Source organism: Lynx canadensis, chromosome C2, assembly GCF_007474595.2.
Source record: "Lynx canadensis isolate LIC74 chromosome C2, mLynCan4.pri.v2, whole genome shotgun sequence".
Classification (NCBI taxonomy): domain Eukaryota; kingdom Metazoa; phylum Chordata; class Mammalia; order Carnivora; family Felidae; genus Lynx; species Lynx canadensis.
The window spans coordinates 88671486-88693176 of record NC_044311.2 but is presented as its reverse complement, the minus strand read 5'-3'; the positions used below and the strand labels follow the sequence as shown (position 1 = coordinate 88693176).

At 44.6% G+C, this 21691-nt stretch overlaps 2 protein-coding genes across 2 annotated transcripts in view; one reads left to right on the top strand and one right to left on the bottom strand.

Annotated features, from left to right (window-relative positions):
• Window positions 1-1683, top strand: part of UMPS (uridine monophosphate synthetase) — a 32567-nt gene extending 30884 nt beyond the window's left edge. The window contains exon 6 of the mRNA XM_030329771.1: window positions 1305-1683. Within this exon, the coding sequence (XP_030185631.1) occupies window positions 1305-1474 (170 nt within the window). The 3' untranslated portion in view covers window positions 1475-1683. The remainder of the gene's footprint in view (window positions 1-1304) is intronic.
• A 14154-nt stretch (window positions 1684-15837) lies between these two features.
• Window positions 15838-21691, bottom strand: part of ITGB5 (integrin subunit beta 5) — a 121833-nt gene continuing 115979 nt past the window's right edge. Inside the window, exons 13-15 of the mRNA XM_030328909.1 lie at window positions 18798-18917; window positions 17251-17417; window positions 15838-16588 (exon numbers count right to left, since the gene is read on the bottom strand). Of these exons, the coding sequence (XP_030184769.1) occupies window positions 16493-16588; window positions 17251-17417; window positions 18798-18917 (383 nt within the window). The 3' untranslated portion in view covers window positions 15838-16492. The remainder of the gene's footprint in view (window positions 16589-17250; window positions 17418-18797; window positions 18918-21691) is intronic.

The window sequence follows — 21691 nt, the reverse complement described above, 5'->3', positions numbered from 1 at the left end:
GCTGTGTCTCCCTCTCTCTCTGCCCCTCCCCCGTTCATGCTCTGTCTCTGTCTGTCCCAAAAATAAATAAAAACGTTGAAGAAAAAAAAAAATTTAAGAGGTAAACTTCTAGATATAAAATAAACCATGGGGATGTAATGTATAGTCAATATTGTAATAACTATATGGTGACTGATAGTAACGACTTATTTTGGGGATCAGTTCCTAATGTATAAAAATAGCAAATCACTATGATGTACACCTGAATACTAGGATATTCTGTATAATTATACTTAATTAAGAAACAAATTATTGGGGCGCCTGGGTGGCTCAGTTGCTTAAGCCTCCAACTCCTGATTACTGCTAAGGTCATGATCTCATAATTCATGAGATCAAGCTCCACATCAAGTTCTGCTGACAGTCTGGAGCCTGCTTGAGATTCTCTCTTTCCCTCTATGCCCCTCCCCCACTCATTCTTTTTTCTCTCTCAAAATAAACAAACATGAAAAAAAAACCAAGTTAAAACAAATTGTGATAGAGTAAGAAAGGCAGTAGTCAAAATTAAGAATTGGGATTTGGGGGCGCCTGGGTGGCGCAGTCGGTTAAGCGTCCGACTTCAGCCAGGTCACGATCTCGCGGTCCGGGAGTTCGAGCCCCGCGTCGGGCTCTGGGCTGATGGCTCAGAGCCTGGAGCCTGTTTCCGATTCTGTGTCTCCCTCTCTCTCTGCCCCTCCCCTGTTCATGCTCTGTCTCTCTCTGTCCCAAAAATAAATAAACGTTGAAAAAAAAATTAAAAAAAAAAAAAAGAATTGGGATTTGTACATAATCTGGTACTTAATGGGTGCGGAAAGGCTCACTTTGGCTGTGGTCAGATTAGAGGTTTGTGAGGAATTTTTCAACAGTGTCACAGTGATTCTAAGACATAGAGTATAAATGTCTGATTGCAAGGTCAGTTTTTATTGGGTTTGCTATTTTGGTGACGAACCTTTTTTGGCAACATAGAAGATTTATGGTTTTTTGATACTGTTAACCTATAAATGCTCTAAAATTAGACATTGAAGAGGAGTTGGCTAGCATCATTCTCTGCCATGGGGGTCTCTGGCCTATCCAAAGAGTCACTTCACCTGCTTTTACTCACTTGCTGTCCAGCAGGGGCATGGAAAGCAATGGCACATACGGATTTAAAATTGGCTAGGTACTTGACAAATTTCATATTAAAAAAAAAATTGGTTAGGTACTTTTTCAGAAAAGTCATGATCAGTTTCTTGATTTTTTTTTTTTTAATATTGTGTTATTAACGAACAGTGACTTTGGTGTTTTTGCAGGGGATAATCTTGGCCAACAGTATAATAGCCCACAAGAAGTTATTGGCAAACGAGGATCTGATATCATCATTGTAGGCCGGGGCATAATAATGTCATCTAATCGTCTGGAAGCAGCTGAGTTGTACCGAAAAGCTGCTTGGGAAGCTTATTTGAGTAGACTTGGAATTTGAGTGTCTTGGATACATGTTTGTGAAGACCTTGAAGATACATGGTCTCCTGAGAAGCGTGGCGTGAAATAATAAGCAGCATTTAATGGATTGGATTCTTTCATGGGTTCTGTGTTGGAGTGACTTCTGGATTTCTAACAGTCTTTAGGAAATACTGAATGATGAGTAATCACTGCGTTGTTACTATAATAAATTTATTTTCAAGCTTTTTTTTTATTGAGATTGATGTTGGTTAGGCACAGTCCTGCTTGTGTTGGGGTCTTTCATATTTGAAAGATCAGACTTTCTTTTAATTGTTGTGACACAAAAATTTTAAGACATCAAAAGGCCCAAACCGTTGCAGTATTTCATGTGCCTTATGTGATGCCCAAATAATATTTAAATATTTGCTGTTCTCCTTTTCTATTTAAAAGTGATAGTCGAGGTATCCAAAGGGAAATAGGAAGTGGGGAAGGTGATGGTAGCTGCAACCCTGAAGCCAATATCTGGCTTTCATTTCGATCACAGGCAGCAGTTATGGACCTGTGCTGAAGCAGGCAGAGCTTCCTCATGCCTTATTGGATTACAAGTGGACAAGCTGCTCTTTCATTTGTTTAAAGACAATAGTCAAGACATCTAAGGTTCCATTTGAAGGTTTGCTCAGATCCTGCACAATTACCCCAACTACCCTAGACAAGGAAGTCTGCCTTCACCAGAAATAGGAGCCCAGCAACAGAGCTGATGCTGTTACCAACATTTCTGGGTTTCCACTGAGGTAGGGCCAGCGACATGCACCTGTGAAGGTGCACCAGTTGAGCAGCCCCTCTCTGGTCCCAAATACACTATTTTTCCCACCAGTTCTTCTGAGTTTCTGCACGATACCTCTTTTCCAGTAGTGAGAGAGATTTGCCCCCATTCTATATATTTCTTTTCATCTTTTCAGGAACAGTCTTGGGAGTAAAGGGTACGAGCTCAGATGCCCATTTTGAAACAGGTGGCCCCACCCTGTATGTTCAAGGTCTTGTTTAGGAGGGTCATTGTGGCAATTGCAGCTGAAGGCTCTCCGTCCTTAATCCATCAGCGTGTTGAGAAGCATGCTAAGAACTACTGAACTGGTAAGATATGTTTTTCAGATACAATGAGACATCTTGGGGTGTCCCATTCCTGCTGGGTCACCTACACCCGGCCTTCACAGGTATAAGTTCTGGCCACATCAGTATACTAGCACTGCCTTTTCTACTGAAGCTCATCCAAGACCCACTAGGTAATGAAATCAGAGGCCCCGACCATGCATTTAAAATGCAAATTCTGGGCTCCACCAGAGATGCTGCCTCAGATTTGGGGTAAGGCATTTCTAACAAGTGCTTCCTGTGATTCTGATGTTTGAGAATAAGCCCAGCGTTTTTGCAGGCCTTTTATCTAAGCAAAAACCCTACCTGGACTCATAGAACTTTGGAACACAAACTGATTCAGATAAATAATTTGGCTATCTCAGGAACTATGAGAGTACTTTTCAGCTTGGAAGTATTTTGGAGACATTAGATCGTGCAGCCCTTCTTAGTCAAGGCATATTTATGGAGCATAAGCACTGAGCATTATAACCTGTCCTAGTAACAAAAGGGAACAGCCTTCACAGGGCACCCAGAACACGTGTTAAGACTAATGGAGTGGAGAATTCTATCCCCTGGCCTCTTCCAGTATTCTAGGCATTTAGTAATGCATAAGCCAATTGCTTTGTAGTGCTGGAAGCACCTAAGAAATCTGGTCTGGCTCCCTTACTGTTCAGCTACAGGAGTATAGATCCAGGATGGTAACGAGATCTACTCACTGCAGCTTGTGGCTAACACAGTCCCGGAGTCTCAGTCCCAACTCAACCTTAATCATTGATTGTAGTTACCTCTAGGAAAAGTCCCCTAACGTAGCCCCTAGGGACTGACAGAAGGCACCTTCAATGTTACTTCCTCTCAACTCCCATTCACCCATCTCTCTGAAGAAAATGGCTGCTGGGTTCATTCAGGTAAGGCCTAGAAGCATGATTACAGGCTCTGCCAATATGTCCAAAGAAGAGAGCAGGTGCCATGTATTGTCTCCATTAAGGTAGAAGAAGGAACAATAGTGAGGAGGCTCAGGACTTGTGGAGGAGTGTGTGTGTGTGTGTGTACACCCCAGCAGGTCAACTGGATTTTCCTTGGCTAGGGAGGAACAGAGGTTTCTGACAGAGATTATCCTAGTTACTGTAATGCTGGCCCTTAGAAGTCTGTAGGCCTCCCACCAGCCATAGGTTTGCTGTTCTAGGAGCATCTGCCCCACCTCTCATGGTGTACAGAGCCAAGGGTAGACAAAGTGTCTGAGGAAATCCAGCAACCTGGGGAGGAAAGCAAAAAAACCCACCCATAGTAGCTCCAAGAGAGCAGGGATTCAATCTTGAATTCATTGCAATATTCTCTGTACTTGGGATGGGGCCCAGCAAACTTTCTGAATGTTCACACAAGGCTTTTGGTAAGAGTGAGCTGCCCCAGGAAACACCACACTTCAGAGACCAAAGTACCAAAAATGAGACCTGAGTTTTGGGAGAACTTAAATAATTTTAGTTTTGAATTTGAAAGTGGGATGGAAAATTTTAAAGATGGTATGATAATATTGACAACTACATTCATGGGCTGGAAGAGCAAGTGGAAGAAACCATTAAAATTCAGAACAAGGAGACAAAATAATGGAAGTAGTAAGGGAGTAGATGACAGCCTTAGAAGACAGATGCAGCAATAAAACTGGGAGGAGAGGCAATCATTTTAAAATAACTGACCTCTCTTGGGGGCACCTGGGTGGCTCAGTCGGTTAAGCGTCCGAATTCGACTCAGGTCACGATCTCGTGGTCTGTGAGTTCGAGCCCCACGTCGGGCTCTGGGCTGACGGCTCGGAGCCTGGAGCCTGCTTCCGATTCTGTGTCTCCCTCTCCCTCTGCCCCTCCCCTGTTCATGCTCTGTCTCTGTCTCAAAAATAAATAAACGCTAAAAAAAAAAAAAAATAAATAACTGACCTCTCTAGTTTGAAAAAATACTTGAGTTTGCAGATTAAAAGAGCCCACTAAGTTCTAGGCAGGAGTCATGGACAAAGGCATAGACTTAGGCATATCCTATGAAAATTATTGAATTTCTAGGATAAAGATTACTAAACAAACCAGACCAGTAGCAGACTGTCACCTTTAACACTGGAAGCCTGTAGACAGGTAGTGACACATGCAGGCCCCAAGAGGAGAAGACGGCCATAACCAATAATCTGAGCCCAGCCATATGATCCCGTCAGGTGGTAGCAGCCAGTTGTAAGTATTTCTTAGGCTTCTTGTTCACGGGGTACTTTAGGACTCAGACTCAATATCTACATCTAGATATTAGAATAGAATTGCAATAGAATACAATACAATCGCCACTTTAGTTTGGTACTTTCTATCCAATCCTGAGAAGATTCAGTATCTTCCTGGAAGAACATGTCTCTTGAGGCTGATAGGAAGGAAAATCTGGCTGATGTCTCTTATGATGGTATGGAAGTCCTTTTCAAAGTCTAAAAACTAAGTTCCATGATGACCATGACAGTGATAGTCTGGTGCACTTCCTGTATGCAAGAAATACTTGGTTGATTAAATGATGAAAGAATATACATATAGCTGCAAATCTACATATAGACATAAAGGGGTAAAAAAGCTGAATGTATCTATAGAAAGGGGGTAAAGAGTATAACAAAAATACCAAATTGTTAGTCAAGAGACAGGGATTCTCATCCTAAACTCTGCTTGTAATTAGCTCTTCTGCAGCCTTGTGCAAATCATTTCTCATTGGTCCTCAATTTCTTCATCTGTGAAATGGGGTGATTGGATTAGATGATCTCTAAGGGGCTTCCAATTTCAGTTCCCTAAGATTCTGAGATTTCCTAAGATTCCAAGTCACCACTTCAGCTACTAGCAGATCCCAGTTCAATTGGCTAGATACACCCACTCTACCTCTGCGCCACCAGCTTCCACCTGACGGGCCCTTTAAAAGGCACAGGCACAGTGCATCTCACTTGCTAGTGTAGATACTGAGTAAGAAAAAAGTAGAGTGGAGCCCACACCAACCTTCCACAGGAGACCTAGCTGATTTATAAGCATAATAATAAATGCTTATTATTGTATGCCATGGAATTCTGAGGTGGTTTGTTATGCAACGGTAGCTTAACGACGTGTTGCAGCTCTCCAAGACCTACCCCTGGTTACCAGGAAGACAAAAATTTTATTCCACCAAGAATCAGCCTTCCCAGTCCTCCCCTCTGGGTGCTTTCAGTAATCTCTCTAAAAGAAATGGCTGCCTGACTGTGGCAGACATGCTAACTGCAGACAGTGAGTCTGATGGCTAGCTCTGCCCACCAACGAGAGCCTTTCAGTTAAACAGGAAGGGAGCAAGACCTGCCCCAGGTGTGACAGAAAAGCTAATTGCAGACAACAAGTCTGACTGTTAGCCCTACCTGCTAATGAGCCCAAAGTGGTGGCCTCAAACAGGCTTCTCAACAGCATGGAGATCAAACCCTGTGCAGTGCACCCACAGCAGACAAAGCAGGTCATTGCAGCTGGCTGGGCTGAAGGCCACCATGGCTCAGCCACACACAGTAGGGCACATGCAGCCCACACAGGGGATACCCCAGGAGCACCTGGTTCTGGTGACCAGCGGGGATTGCACTACAAGATGACACGGGACTTCTACAAAAAAGATACTACTTTTAAGACCAGGAGCTGTAGCTGACTTACTGAATACACAGAAACAAACACAGAATTAGATAAAATGAGGAGATACAGGAATATGTCTCAAATGAAAGAACAAGACAAGAATCATAGTAAAAGAGCTAAATAAAATGGAGGTAAACAACATGCCCGATAACTCAAAGCAATCGTCATGAAGATACTCAATGGACTTGAGAAAAGAGTATATGAGCTCATAACTTCAACAAAGAAATAGAAGATTTAAAAAACAAGTCAGAGCTGAAGAATTCAATAACTGAAATTAAAAAATAAACTAGAGGGAATCAATAGCAGATTAGAGGATACAGAAAAATGGATCAGCGATCTGGGAAACAGTATAAGGAAAACAACCAGTCTGAACAGCAAAACTAAACATAATAAAAAAAAAAATTAGAATAGGGTAAGGGAACTCAGCAACACCATCAAGTATAATAACATTTGAATTATAGGGATCCCAGGAGAAGAGAGAGATAAGGACACAGAAAATTTATTTTAAGAAATAATAGCTGAAAACTTCTCTAATCTGGGGACGGGAACAAACATCCAGATCAAGGAATCACAGAGAGCTCCCAGCAAAATTAACCCAAGGAGGTCCACTCCAAGACACATAATAATTTATATGGCAAAAAAATAGGGATAAAGAGATTTTCAAGAGCAGCAAGAGAAAAGAGTTACATACAAGAGAAACCCCATAAGGGTATCAGCTGACTTTAAAGCAGAAATTTTGCAGGCCAGAAGGGAGTGGCATGATATATTCAAAATACTGAAAAGAAAAAAAACAAAAACAAAAACTCAATAACCAATACTCTACCCAGCAAGTTTATCATTCATATTAGAAGGAAAGATAAAGAGTTTCCCAAACAAGCAAAAGCTAAGAGAGCTCATCACTGCTAAACTAGCCTTAAAAGAAACATTAAAGGAGATACTTTAAGTGGAAGGAAGAGGCTGTAAATAGAGGAAAATTATGAAAGAAATTCACAGGTAAAAGCAAACCTATAGTAAAGGTAGATTAATCACTTATAAACCCAGTATGGAGGTTAAAACATCAAAGTGATAAAAATCAATTATACCCACAAAAATTAGTCAAGAGATGCACAAGATAAAATGTTAAAGATGACATACATAGAACATGGAGGTGGGGGGAGTAGAAATTTGGTGATTTTAGAATGTGTTAGAACTTAAATGACCATCAGCCGAATAAAGACTACTATAAGATGTTGTAGATGAACCCAACGGTAACCACAAATCAAAAATCTGTAATAGACACACAAAAGTGAAAAGAAGGGAATGCAAGCAAAACATCAACACAAACCATCAAACCACAGGGAAGAGAGCAAGAAATAAAGAAAGAAACAGAGAAGTTACAAAAACAATCAGAAGACAAATTAACAAAACAGCAGTTAGTATAAACCTACCAATAATTACTTTAAATGTAAGTGAACTAAATGTTCCAATCAGGACAAAGGATGACTGAATGGATAAAAAAATAATAATAATCTATTTGCTGCCTACAAGAGACTTATTGCAGACCTAAAGACACATGCAGACTGAAAGTGAAGGGACGGAAAAAACATATGCAAATGGAAGGTGGGGGGTGGCACAGGGTAGCGATACTTCTATCAGACAAAATAGATTTTAAAACAGACTGTAACAGTCTACAGCCATACCACCTTGAACGTGCCTGATCTCATCTAAAACGGACTGTAACAAGAGACAAAGAAGGACACTACATAATGATAAAGGGATTAACCCAACAAGAGGAGGATATAATAATTGTAAATATCTATGCATACAATTTAGGAGCACCTAATACCTGAAGCAAACATTAGTGGACATAAAGGGAGAAACTGACACCAGTACAATAATAGTAGGGGAGTTTAACACCTTACTTACATCAATGGATAGATCATCCAGCTAGAAAATCAACAAGGCAGCAATGGCTTTGAACAATACATTAGACCAGATGGACCTAACACATATACAAAACATTCCATCCAAGAACAGAATACACATTCAAGTGCACATGGAACATTCTCTAGGATAATAGATCACATGTTAAGCCCAAAGCAAGTCTCAACAAATTTAAGAAGGTTTAGGTCATATCAAGCATCTTCTCTGACCACAACAGTATGAAACTAGAAATCCATTACAAGAAAAAAATCTGGAAAAACACACAAGGAGGCTAAACAACATGCTACTAAACAATGAATGTGTCAAGGAAGAAATCAAAAGGGAAATTTAAAAATACATGGAAACAAAACACAGTAGTCCAAAATCTTTGGGACACAGCAAAAGAAGTTCTAAGGGGGAAGTTTAAAGTGTTATAGGCCTACCTCAAGAAACAAGAGAAATCTCAAACAACCTAACCTTATACCTAAAGGATCTAGAAAAATAAGAACAAAGCCCAAAGATAGTAAAATCAAGAACATAATAAAGATTAGAGCAGAAATATATGAAATAGAGATAAAACACACACACACACACACACACACACACACACACAACCCCCAAGCCCCAATGAAACCAAGAGCTGGTTCTTTGAAAAGATGAACAAAATTGATAAACCTTTACCCAGACTCATCAAGGAAAAACAAGAGAGTACTCAAAATCAGAAATGAAGGAAGAGAAATAATAACCATGTGACAACACAGAAATACAAAGGATTATAAGAAACCACTACAAAAAATTATATGCCACAAATTGGACCACCTAGAAGAAATGGATAAATTCCTAGAAACATACAATGTTCTAAAACTGAATCAATAAAAAATAAAACATTTAAATAGACTTACTGGGAGTAATGAATTCAATCAGTAATCAAAACTTTTCCAACAAACAAAAGCCCAGGACGAGATGTGGCTTCACAAGTGAATTCTACCAAACATTTAAAGAGTTAATATTTACTCTTCTCAAAGTATTTCAAGAAATAGAAGAGGAAGAAAAAATTCCAAATTCATTCTGTGAGGTCAGCATTACCCAGATACCCAAACCAGACAAAGACAGTGCCCTAATCCAAAACAAAAACAAAAACACCTACAGGCCAATATCTTAAATGAAAATAGATGCAAAATTCTCAACAAAATATTAGCAAAATGAATTCAACAATTCTTAAAATATACCATTCACCACGATCAAGTGGGATTTAGTCCAAGGATGCAAGAGTTGTTCAATATTCACAAATCTACCAACATGATATATCACATTAACAAGAGGAAAGGTAAAAAAACATATGATCGTCTTAGTAGATACGGAAAAAAACATTTGACAAAATACATCCATTCATGATAAAATTTTCAACAAAGTAGGTTTAGTGGGAACATACTTAAACATAACAAAGGCTCTATATGAAAAACATACAGTTAACATCACACTCAATGTTGAAAAATGGAAAGCTTTTCCTCTAAGGTCAGGAACAAGACAAGGATGTCCACTCTCACCACTTTTATTCGACATAGTACTGGAAGTCCTAGCCACAACAATCAGACAAGAAATAAAAGGCATCCAAGATGGTAAGGAAGAAGTAAACCTCACTCTTTGCAGATGACACAATACTTATATGTAGAAAACCCTAAAGACTGCACCAAAAAAACTATTAGAATTGATAAATGAATTCAGTAAGGTTGAAGGATACAAAATTAAGGCACAGAAATCTGTTGCATTTGTATACACTAATAATGAAGTAGCAGAAAGAGAAATTAAGGAAAATTTACAATTACACCAAAACAAATTAAATACCTAGGAATAAATTTAAGGAAGTGAAAGGTCTGTATTCTGAAAACTGTAAGACACTGATGAAAGAAATTAAAGATTTTGACACAAACCAATGAAAAGCTATTATATGCTCATGGTTTGGGACAATTAATATCATTATAATGTTCATAACCACCCAAAGCAATCTCTATCAAAATACCAAATTTTATCAAAATCCTAAAATTTGTGTGAAACAAAAGACCCTGAATAACCAAAGCAATCTTGAAAAAGGACAAAGTTGGAGGTATCACAATCTCAGATTTCAAGACATACTACAGCACTGTAGTAATCAAAATGGTAGGGTTCTGCCACAAATGCAGACACATAGATCAATGGATATGTGAGGATAGAGAGCCCAGAAATAAACCCACACCTATATTATCAATCTACAACAAAGGAGGCAAGAGTATATGATGGGGAAAAGAGTCTTTTCAATAGGCGTGTTGGGAAAACAGCTCCATGCAAACGAATGAAACTGGACCACATTCTTCCACCATACCCAAAAATGAACTCAAAAAGGGTTAAAAACCCAAACGTGACACCTGAAACCATACAACTTCTAAAAGAAAACATAGGCAGTAATCTCTTGGACACTGCCTTTAGCAACCTATTTATGGATGTCTCCTCTGGCAAGGGAAAGAAACGCAAATATGAACTATTGGGACTATAATACCCAATATACACCAAATAAATAAGATAAATAAAATAAAAAGATTTTGCATGGCAAAGGAAACCACCAACAAAATGAAAAGGCAACCTACTGAATAAGAGAAAGTATTTGCAAATGATATATCTGACAAGGGGTTAATATACAAAATATATTAAGAACTCATATGACTAAATACCAAGAAAAAAAACACTTGATTAAAAAATGGACAGAAGCCCTGAATAGACATTTTTCCAAAGAAGACACAGAGATGGCTAACAGACACATGAAAAGATGCTCAACATCACTAAACATCAGGGAAATGCAAATAAAAACCACAATGAGGTGTCACCTCATACCTGTAAGAGTGGCTAGTATCAAAAAGATGAGAAATAACAAGTGTTGGTGAGAATGGGGAGAAAAGTGAAACCTTGTGCACTGTTGGTGGGAATGCAAACTAGTGCAGCCACTATGGAAAACTGAATGGTGATTCCTCAAAAAAAAAAAAAAAGAAAGAAAGAAAGAAAAAAAAAAGAAAAAAAGGAAATATCATATAATCCAGTAATTCCACTTCTGGAAATCTATCTAAAGAAAATGACAACATTAAGTTAAAAATATATATGCATCTCTATGTTTGCTGCAGCATTTACAATAGCCATGTTATGGAAGCAGCCCAAGAATCCATTGATAGATGAATGGATAAAGATATGGTGTGCGCGCGCGCGCGCGCACGCACACACACACACACACACACATGTATACAGTGGGATATTATTCAGCCATTAAAAAGAATGAGGTCTTGCCATTTGTGACAACATGGATGGATCTAGAGGGTATCGTGCTAAGTGAAATAAGTAAAAAAAGACAAATACCATATGATTTCACTTATATGTGAGCTCTAGGATAAGAAGCCAGTCACACATTTTCCAGAAGGTGCAGTATGGATGGAAAATCATCAAACCAGAGAAGGGGTCCCTGAGCTGGGGTCTAACACTCGCCCCAGGGGTGACTGACCTCAATTTCCTCTTTTGTAAAATGAGGAAATGCCTTCCCTGAACACCATGTGGGCCTATTGTGAGTGTCAAATGAGGAGAGGCTGCTGTTAGTCTCAGGGGTTTGCTATTTGAAGCAGGTTAAGACCAACGAAGTTTTAATTGGTGAGCCTTCCAGGGTGTTTCTGGAGTCAAACGAAGATGGTAAATGGTAACCAGTCGCCCTGATAAGTAGGTCCAGACTTTTTTATATGTTACCTATTTATACATTTTATATGCATTATTCTGACAAGGGGTCAGTAATAGTCACCAGAACAAAAAAGTAAAGTATCCTCCTATCCTAGAAAGTTAGGGCTTATGGTTACTTACAGGTTAGATCTTGCCTTTATGCACCAAGGTGTGAGGCTCTTCAGATGAAGAAATGACACAGAAGGACATGGTCAGAAGGATCCAAAAGTGTGTGTGGAGGGAGGAAAGGTGTGAGGAGGGGGCAGCAGAGAAGACAGTTCAGGGAAGAGGTCAAGGATCTCAATAAGAACCAGAGGCAGGTTATATTTTGTTGCATTTAGTTTCCAGCTTCCCGACAATCAAGATATCCAGACAGACCAGGTCCCATCATATGACAAAATGAAGCATCAGAACTTCCTGGCATGGAACTCTTAAGAGAAATAAATTGGATATGAAGACCTTCTCACTGGGACACATCACCCAACCATCTCAGAGGCTGCTGTCAGACAGGCTGATGCGCGGTGACCATCCAAGAGTTCCTCGCACAAACGCGACCTCACCAGGAGGGGCCTTGGGAGCTGAGAAGGGGGGCTCTACAGACACGGCTCTCCCTGCCAACACCACCATGTCTCCCCATCTCTCCTCCCCCTCCACTTCCCATCCTCCCTGGAGAGGCTAAGGACCTGAATGGAGCCAGGTCCTAAGACGTCGGGAGCCCTGAGCGGGGGGAGGACAGAAGCCAGGTGGGAGAAACCGAAGGCCTCAGCCCACTGCCCCGAATGAGAGGGACCAGAAGGTCTCATTCCCAGCCATGCTAAAAGCCATAGCTGTTGGAGTGCAGCTACGAGACAAGCCTAAGCAGAGAAACTGCTCGGCCCTTGCTCCCGGTCTGCATTTTCAGTGCTGGCCCAACACGCACCACCCAGCATTCCTTGGTGCCTCAGACACAGGTCCAACACTTACCTCCTCCTGAGTTTCATCTGAGCACTGCCAGCTTCCTCCTCTTCACCACTGCCCCTCTCAGCCAGTCACAAAGCACCCACCAGCGGCCTAGTGCCCCAGGATGGCCCTTCTCCGAAGCAGGCAGGAGCCAACACACTGGAAGCCCTCTCAAGAGAGGGAGGAGCCAGCCAGTTAAAAGGTGATACTGGAGCAGAGATAAAAGACCCCTTCCCCCTTCCCATTTCCCCATCTGTTTGTTGTTACCTGTAATCCAGCCCAACAGTTTAATGATAATGAACCTCAAGCTTTGGTCCTAATTAAACAAATTTAAAAAAAAACATCTCTCTTCCCCCAAAGAGGTGGCTGTTAGTTACTTTAAGAACTAGTCAAACAAGTGGAATGAGGATCCCTGGTTCTTTTAAAGAGGGCAATAGTTGGGGCACCTGGGTGGCTCAGTCGGTTAAGTGTCCAGCTGCAGCTCAGGGCATGATCTTATAGTTCATGGGTTTGAGACCAGCATCAGGCTCTCTGCTGTCAGCACAGAACTTCTTCAGATCCTCTCTCTCTCCACAAAATAAATAAACAACCATTAAAGAGGGCAATAGTTGAATCCTAATTTGGTGAAAATTTTACACACACACACACACACAGAAAAAGACTGAAGTCATACACAAAAAGCTGGAGTAGTTACCCCTGCTTGGTATAATTATAAAAGATTCTCTATGATATCTTTATATTTTTCCATCTTTTCCATGCATTACTTTTGCGATTATAAAAAGTTGTTTAAAATCAGTCAATAAAGATAAGCACCATTTGAAAACCTATATTAAGTCAGTATAGATTAATTACAAAGGCAAATAGCCCCCACCCCTCCTTTCCAACAAGTGCATCCCTGACCATCTTTCCAACCAGATACCAGGAGAAGCTTTTCCAGAGACTGCCAGGTGCTCTTTGCAGGCCCCTCTGCAATCATGAGAACTCCCATCTGTGTGCTTTCCCAGCAATGGCAAAAGGGCAGCGACCATCTGCCCACCCCCAGCTCCTGCTCCATTATTTGTATTAATCGAGGAGTGCTGGTGGTGATGCCTATGTGTGGGGCGGGGCAGGGTACCAGCATGGACACACCGCCTAAGGAAAGGAATAAGAATCACAAATTGGGGGGGCGCCTGGGTGGCCCAGTCAGTAGAGCCTCCAACTTCGGCTCAGGTCATGTTCTCACAGTTTGTGGGTTCAAGCCCCACGTCAGGATCTGTGCTGCAAGCTCAGAACCTGGAGCCTGCTTCTGATTCTGTGTCTTGCTCTCTCTCTGCCCCTCCGCTGCTCATGCTCTCTCTCAAAAATAAATAAACATTACAAAAAAAAAAGAATCACGGAGTGGGTCAGAATGTCAGTAGTCAGGTCTCCAAATAGCTAGTCCCAGGAGCTTCCAGCAGGGGGCAGCAGGGCGCTGTGAGCAGCTGGCTCCCACACTAGCGGTGGGTGTCACAGATGAAATAGACGTAACTTCTCTGTCAGGTGGACGCCAGGAGCAAGTAATCCTTTAGAGTGTGTGGCTCAGGAACTGAGTGCCCTTACAGAACTGCCTGATAGAAAATAAGACTTTCAACAAGTTGATGATTGTCGCCAGGAAACCACAACTGAACAGAAGAGAAACCCGATTTCTTCCAAAATCATATTTTTCTCAATTTAGAATCTCAAAGTCACCATTTTATGCATCTATTTTATATATTTATTTACACTTGGACTTACTACAAAAAGGTTTTAAGGCAGCTTCACCAAGTCACGAGGCCTCTGTTTCATCCTAACTACACAGAACAAAGGAAACTCAGAATCCGTCCATATTTTCCCCAGGTGATAGGCCCTATTTACTGACAGACACTTGTCTTAGTGTTTGCCAAAATGAAAGAACGGTACAGGGCGCCCTGGTGACTCAGTCGATTGAGTGTCCAACTTCAGCTCAGGTCATGATCTCACAGTTGATGAGTTCGAGCCCCACATCCGGCTGGCCGCTGTCAGAGCAGACCCCCCCTTCCGATCCTCTGTCCCCCTCTCTCTCTGCCCCTCCCTAGCTCGCACGCGTGTGCACTCTCTCTCTCAAAAACAAATAATAAACATTTTTTAAAAATGAAGGAAGGGGAATTTGGTCCAAGGCTGAGAACAGATGAATTTGGAATGAAAGCCTAATAGCCCTGAAGTGATGCCAAGAGCAAAAAAACTGGTCAGTGAAAGACATCCTACAAGAAAGAGCAGGTATTAGGAGGCCAACACTCTGGCTGTCATCAGTTGACCTCCTGACACATGTCTGGGCAAGCAACTGCCCCTCTCTCACAGCTTCCTCTTACATAAATAGGGGATAGGATCAGATAATTTGTCAGGTCCCTTCTATCTCAGATATGGGAACCTAAGGGAACTTCAGGGGTCTACAGGGAAAAAAAAAAAGCTGAAATGGGTTTTGTGCTTTAGGCCTGGTTGGGACATAGGAATTGAGCGGGGAAGGCACTGTTCTTTTTTTTTCTTTTAACATTTATTCATTTTTGAGAGAGAGCGTGAGCAGGAGAGGGGCAGAGAGAGAGGGAGACACAAAATCCAAGCAGGCTCCAGGCTCCAAGCTGTCAGCACAGATCCCGATGCAGGGCTTGAACCCACGCACCGTGAGATCATGACCTGAGCCGAAGTCGGACGCCCAACCTACTGAGCCACCCAGATGCTTCCTGTTCTTAATAAGCTGTAGAGAGTGACTATTTGTGGAAATCACATCTTGACCTTTCTTTACGTGCACAATCCATTTTCAGCCTCAGCACCTTGAAACAGGGGAGGCAGGCCAGTGTGGTTTTCACAATTTCTAGCTTGGAAGTCTTCCTTTTAACCAAAACTGGGAGGGTCCAAAGGCATAGGCTTAGGTCTCCCTTGGGCATCCCATGAGGCCCTGTTTGAAGAACCCTGGTCTGGAATAGGGAATTGGCTCTTGTTGGGTCCCCGGAGGAAGTACACAGCCTTTTCAACCCCCCACCGGGGCACCACTTAAAACCACGTCAGGATAGGAATACGCGCGTGACAGAGAGTGTCAGGCAAACACAAAGTCTTGTTTAATCTTTACTTTCAATCCCAATCTTTTCCCCTTTCATTACAAAAGTACTAAACAAACACAGACAGAATTGGAAAACTGACATCTGCAACTATGTGCCTTCGGCAGGCATCTCAATAATCCCATCACCAACACCCCTGTGCAAGGACAGACATCAGGCAGATAATTCGCAGTAATCAGAGCTATACCATAAATGCATGATCTTTTTATTTTGTATAAAAATGATCAACATGACAAAAGCCAGAGCGCGTGTTGGTTTTGCACACTCTGATACTCCCAAGATCCTTCTCCTCTGGCCAGGCTGGAGGCTCAGCCTTCCTGGAAGGGAGAGACAACCTAGACCCCCAGCAGCTCACCCGAGTCAGCAAGCTGGATGTGGTGTGGAAAGCTGAGAGTGTCAAAGTCCCAGGCCTTTCCTGGGCTTGGAGGGGTGGCGGCCTGGTGTGGCTATGGCCCAGAAGCCAGGTGGAACTCTGGCTGCCTTCCCATGCAGGCAATGGGCTCCTGGCCCAGGCTCACAGGAAGGTGTCTTTGCTTGTCCCTCTAGGGAGCTGTGATCCAGTCGAGCAGCTGTCCAGGGCGTATCAGTCTCCGACTTATCGTCAGCCCCCTCTGGCCCTCCTCGGAGGAGCTGTCAGTCCACTGTGCCATTGTAGGGTTTGTTGAACTTGTTAAAGGTGAAATCCACAGTGTGTGTGGAGATGGGCTTTCTGTACAGAGGGTTGGAAGCCTGCAGAACACAGAAGGCAAGAGGACACGTGTGCGTCCATTCATTTGAACACACACTCTCGGGGTCAGAGGCCCTTCCTCAGTCAGTCACCCCGGAAGGCGGAGCACGCCAGCAGTGGCAGGCCCGTCCTGCAGGACCATCCCTGCCTCCACCTGTCATGCCCTGGGAAGGACCCTCCCTGTCTCTAAGATTCCCTCTTTCTCTCTCAGACGGGCTTGGCCAGATGGTCTGTGAGGTTCCTTCCAACTTTAACAGAAACTAAGTGGGGATTCAGGGGTGCTGCTCCCTGTGCTGCTCAGTCCTTCAGGAGCATGCAATTTGCTTGGGGAGACAAGACTCGCACAAATGGATGCTATCATAGACTCTAACAACTTGAGTTCATTTACTGAGTCTGCAGTCGCTCTAGGACTGTCCAGACTCTTTCTCTGAGGCTGCACCAAGCGCCTCTTCCCTGGAAGAGTCCTGAGCTAGGTCTGGTGTGAGGCTCTACACAGAGCCCCCTGTGCTTCTGGACCGTGAATTCTCACCTTCTAGAATGGGGTGCACACCACCTCTCTTTGATTTCAATGCCAAAGATGTTAGTGGGCCTTAAAGCTTGTCTGACCTCAACCAGATCTCTAAGCTTGACTTTTTTTCTTACTTCCGGCTCCCCACTGGCTTACCATTTCATAGCGGGCCCTGGACCTCTCACTCTGGAACTTGGCAAACTCTCTCCGGTCATGGATGGTGACGAGCAGCTTCCAGATGGCCAGGAGCGCAATCCCAATCAGGAGGATACTGCCAACCACGGCCAGGAGGATGGTCGTGGCGTTGGGGGCAGTTCCACACTCTGGAGGGGACCAGGAGAAACCATGAGCAAAGCCACTAGGATAGCATCCCTCCCCCCTCCCCCACAATGTCAGGCCTATCTGGAACGACAGGTGCACCTCTCTTCCTTCCACCTTCTACCAAACACCTTCCCTCTCTTCTCTCTTAGATCCTCATGCTGCTTTTGGGAGACCTGGGGGTGCTGGAAGTTTTCTCCAATGCACACAAAGGGGAAGAGTCAAAGAGGGATGGTGACTGTTCCAAGGCCACATGTAGAAGAGACCCTTGGTGGCCGCCCCCCCTTTTCCCAGACGCCATGGTGCACTGTGTGCTCAGCAGCACCTCCCCTTACATGAGTGTACGTGTGCCGGCCTGGCCCATTCTCCGCTCTCCAGACTGGATGTGTCTCAGCCTCCATGTAAATGGTTTCAGAGGCAGACTGGGCAGGCAGGAGGTTTCATGAAGCCGTATCCACAGGGCTGGGCTGGAGGCCAGCCAACGTTTGTAACCCCAGAGTGTGGCCCTTTGGAGCAAATGTGCTTATTTTCAAAGAACCACAAAGACAGCGCTTGGAAACAAAGCCTCATTCTTACAGGCATGCATCTTGGGCTGGTACCACAGCACTTCCTCTGCTGCTGGCCCAGAGAAGGCGTATTATGTGGTCTGGCTCAATTTGGAAAAACAGTTTGCAAGGCTGTAAATTGAAGGGAGCAAAACCTTTTCTCCTCGCCCCTGTCCCCCTCCAGGGAAGCATAAAAGGGGTCATACTAGAAACCCTAATTACTCCAAAGCAAAAGGCCATTAGTCCCAGGGTCCAAAGCATGAGGCAGAATTATCAATGTCTGCACTAAGGCTTGGCCTCCTCAGTGGCCCAGGAGCTGAGCGTGGCAGTTTAACCCAGAGCCCCATCTGCCCTTCTTGGACTTCACGGTGGCAAGTGCAGGTGCCCCTCCAGGGCTGTGTGTGTGTGTGTACCCAGATGGCCTGCCCAGCCTTGACCGTCCAGGCCACCCTCCCCCCCCCCACCCCCCGCCGCACACCCCCTGCAGAGCCTGTAGCTGCTCATGGCCATCAGCGTCAGCTGTGCAGGTGAAATGTGTGCTATGGCCACTTCTACCCCTGTGCTCCGTCTCCTCCAAGATGAGACACTATAACTCCCGTGCCTCCATGCCGTGACCTCCAGAGCTCTGCCCGGCAGTGGGTCCCCAGGTGTACATCATCTTTCTTCCAAACTCCAGGAACTGGGTAGGGGTGGCCTTAGATCCCGGTCTTTATAAGGAATTGTGACCCTTGTCTCTCTGGAGTTTGGAAAGCCAGTGAGGACGGAAGGGCGACAAGCCTAGAGCAGGGAAAGGTATCAGAAGCCGAGCTCCCAGGGGGAGCAGAGCCGGCCCTCACCCACCTGGCTCCCTGAGGACTGTCAGGTTGGCCCTCCCGCTGGGGAGCTCTGTGTAGGCGAACATCATGACACAGTCCTTGGCGGTTTTGTAGAAACAAAGCGCAGCCTCTTGGTCATCTTTCACTGGAAGAAAACCAGGTACAAGTGTCCTCTCGGAGCAACCCAGTGTGCTGATGGACAGGGTGGGGAGTCAAGCACCTCAGTTAGGAAAGGGGGTGCAGGGAGGCATGAAGCGGAGGCTGGGCCTTCACAAATGAGTTCGGGTTTCTCACGTGAAGAACGTGGGCCCAGCATGGAATCTGAATTGCTCTGGGAACGAACACGAATCCCCTGAATGGTGAGGAATCCCTGGGGAATGCAAGAGCCCCCCAGAGTGTTTGCTGGGAGCGATGTGAAACGGAAGAAGGCATTATGCTTGGAGGTGAGGTTGGTAAGTGGAAGTGCCCTGGACATTAAAGGGACACAGAAAAGAAGGAGCCATTTCGATGCCCTTTGGGGCCTGAGAGCTCACAGTTGAGTCCACTTGGCTGAGAGCCAGCTGTAGTGGCCAAGCATCAGCAGCTCTTTGGTAGGGTATAAAACCAAAAGGACCGAAGGATGACGAGGACGTCTGGACAAGAGTTGGGCACCTGCCGTGGTGCCTCACCCACAGATGCCACGGGCCAGCGCCCGAGGCCAGGGCCGAGCCCAGACCACCCGCTCCACTCTTCTAGGGAGCAGTGCCCACCTGTCCCCACATGCCGTTAACCCAACATGGTGGACTCATAACCCCCTGTCCAGATGTCACCTGCACTCCAAGGCTTCTCTGGGGAAGGGTTAGACTGATCTCTAGGAGGAAAAAGGAGCAGGGAAGAGGAAAGCAAAGGGGACATTGTTCAGCAATGGCCAATCGGTCCTGAAAAACAGCTGTGGATTGATGTTGTGGCGTGAAATGCTTTTTAGCTCTTGCTTTTGTGACCCTGTTGCTCAAAGGAGGGTTTTTTTGGTTGTTTTTGTTCTGTTTTGTTTTGTTTTGAGAGCGAGTGTGAGCAGGGGAGAGGCAGAGAGAGAGGGGGACAGAGAATCCGAAGCGGGCTCTGCATGACAGCAGAGAGCCCAATGTGGGGTTCAAACTCATGAACTGTGAGATCGTGACCTGAGCCGAAGTCAGAGGCTCAGCCAACTGAGCCACCCAGGCGCCCCTGCTCAAAGGAGTTTTAACCTGGAACCAGACAAATTAGTGTGGTTATCAGATGGGAAATCCTGGACTTTTTCTCCTAGGCCCCAACCATAAGCCTGGCCTGGGTGAGTGTATGTGTATGAAGAAAGCCGAAAGAAGGAAGGAAGGAGGATAAACAGTGAATCTGAACAGAAAGCTTCTCACTGAGGATTACACTGAGAGGCAGCTGTGCATAACAGCTCAGAGCAAGGGCCTCAGTCAGGGGGCCACAGGAAGGCAGCATCTCCTTCCGACTGTGTGCGCCCAGGCGGTTAGGGCGGGGGAGTGGTGACCACTGCCCCAGGTCTGCGGGCAGAACTTGCTGTGAGCCAGTCCTGAAGCACCAAGCAGACATGGTGGTAGGAAAATGGCCACGAGACAAGACTTGGTAGGCTCCCGACCGGCTCCCCTGGTCTAACACAAGCCCCGGCACGCAGGAGATGCTCAACGAACAAGTGCAGGCTGAATGCATGACTCAACATACTCGGGAGCCTCATGTGGCCACAGCGGTCGGTCAGAACCAGGGACGTCTACAGAGGGGGTGAGTCAGGACCAAGAGAGAAGGCAGGGGCTGGGAGCCTGCAGCAGCTGAGGTCAAGGTAGAGGGCAAGGCTGCCAGCAACGGAGCCTCAGAGGCAGAATCCCTTTCATGGTACACAGTCTTGTTCCCCTCCCGCCCCGCCTCACCATTTTAAATGTATAATTCAGTGGCTTTAGTATATTTACAATGTTGTGTAACTATTCCATCCAATTCCAGAACATGTCTGTCACCCCAAACAGACACCATCTTTGTTAGCGCTCAGCCCCAGTTCCCTTCTCTCCCCAGCCCTGACAACCACCAATCTATTTTCTGTCTCTGTGCTTTTGCGTATTTTGGACATTTCACATACATGGAATCCTACGATATATATCCTTTTCTGTCTGGCTTCTCACACATGGCATAGTACTTTCAAGAGTCATCTCTCTTGCAGTGTGCATCAGGACGCCATTCCTTTTTCCACTGTATGGATGTACCACATTTTATTTTTCCATTCATCAGTTCATGTGCATTTGGGTCGGTTCTCATCTTTCACTCTAATGAATAACACTGCTATGAACATTTGTGCACAAGTTTTTGTGTTAACGTGTTTTCAGTTCTCTTGTGTATATACCCGGGAGTGATGTTACTGAATTGTGCGGTAACTCCGTTTAATTTGCGGGGAACTGCCAGACCATTTTCCAAAGTAGATGCACAAATCTACACTACCACCACACTGTATGAGGGTTCTGACATAGGGGCACTTTGAATCGGTTTAATTATAGTGCTCCAGACCACTTCCAAAGCCGGTCACATGCATATGGGGCTAAGATATGTGATTTGCATTTAGAAACTCCTCAGCCTGGACAGAAATGGCTGTACTAGTAAAGGGATGGAGGCAGCCCAGAAAGGGTGAAACGCAAAGGTCTGTGCACCTTTGTCTGAGCCACCCTGTGGGCTCCCACTCAGAATGGGCTTATAGCCATTTGTTCAGAGGTAAAGCAAAGGGTTGGATGGATGGAGTCAAACTGGAGTGGTCAGAATGAGAAGAACCCTAAAATGTGATCTGCCACGAAAGATAACAGAACAAGGAGTGAGCGACAGCTGCAGGAGCAGGTGCCTGTTGCCGGGGGGACAGTTGGGACAGCACTCAATCCCAGTGCTGGGATCACTGTGCAATCT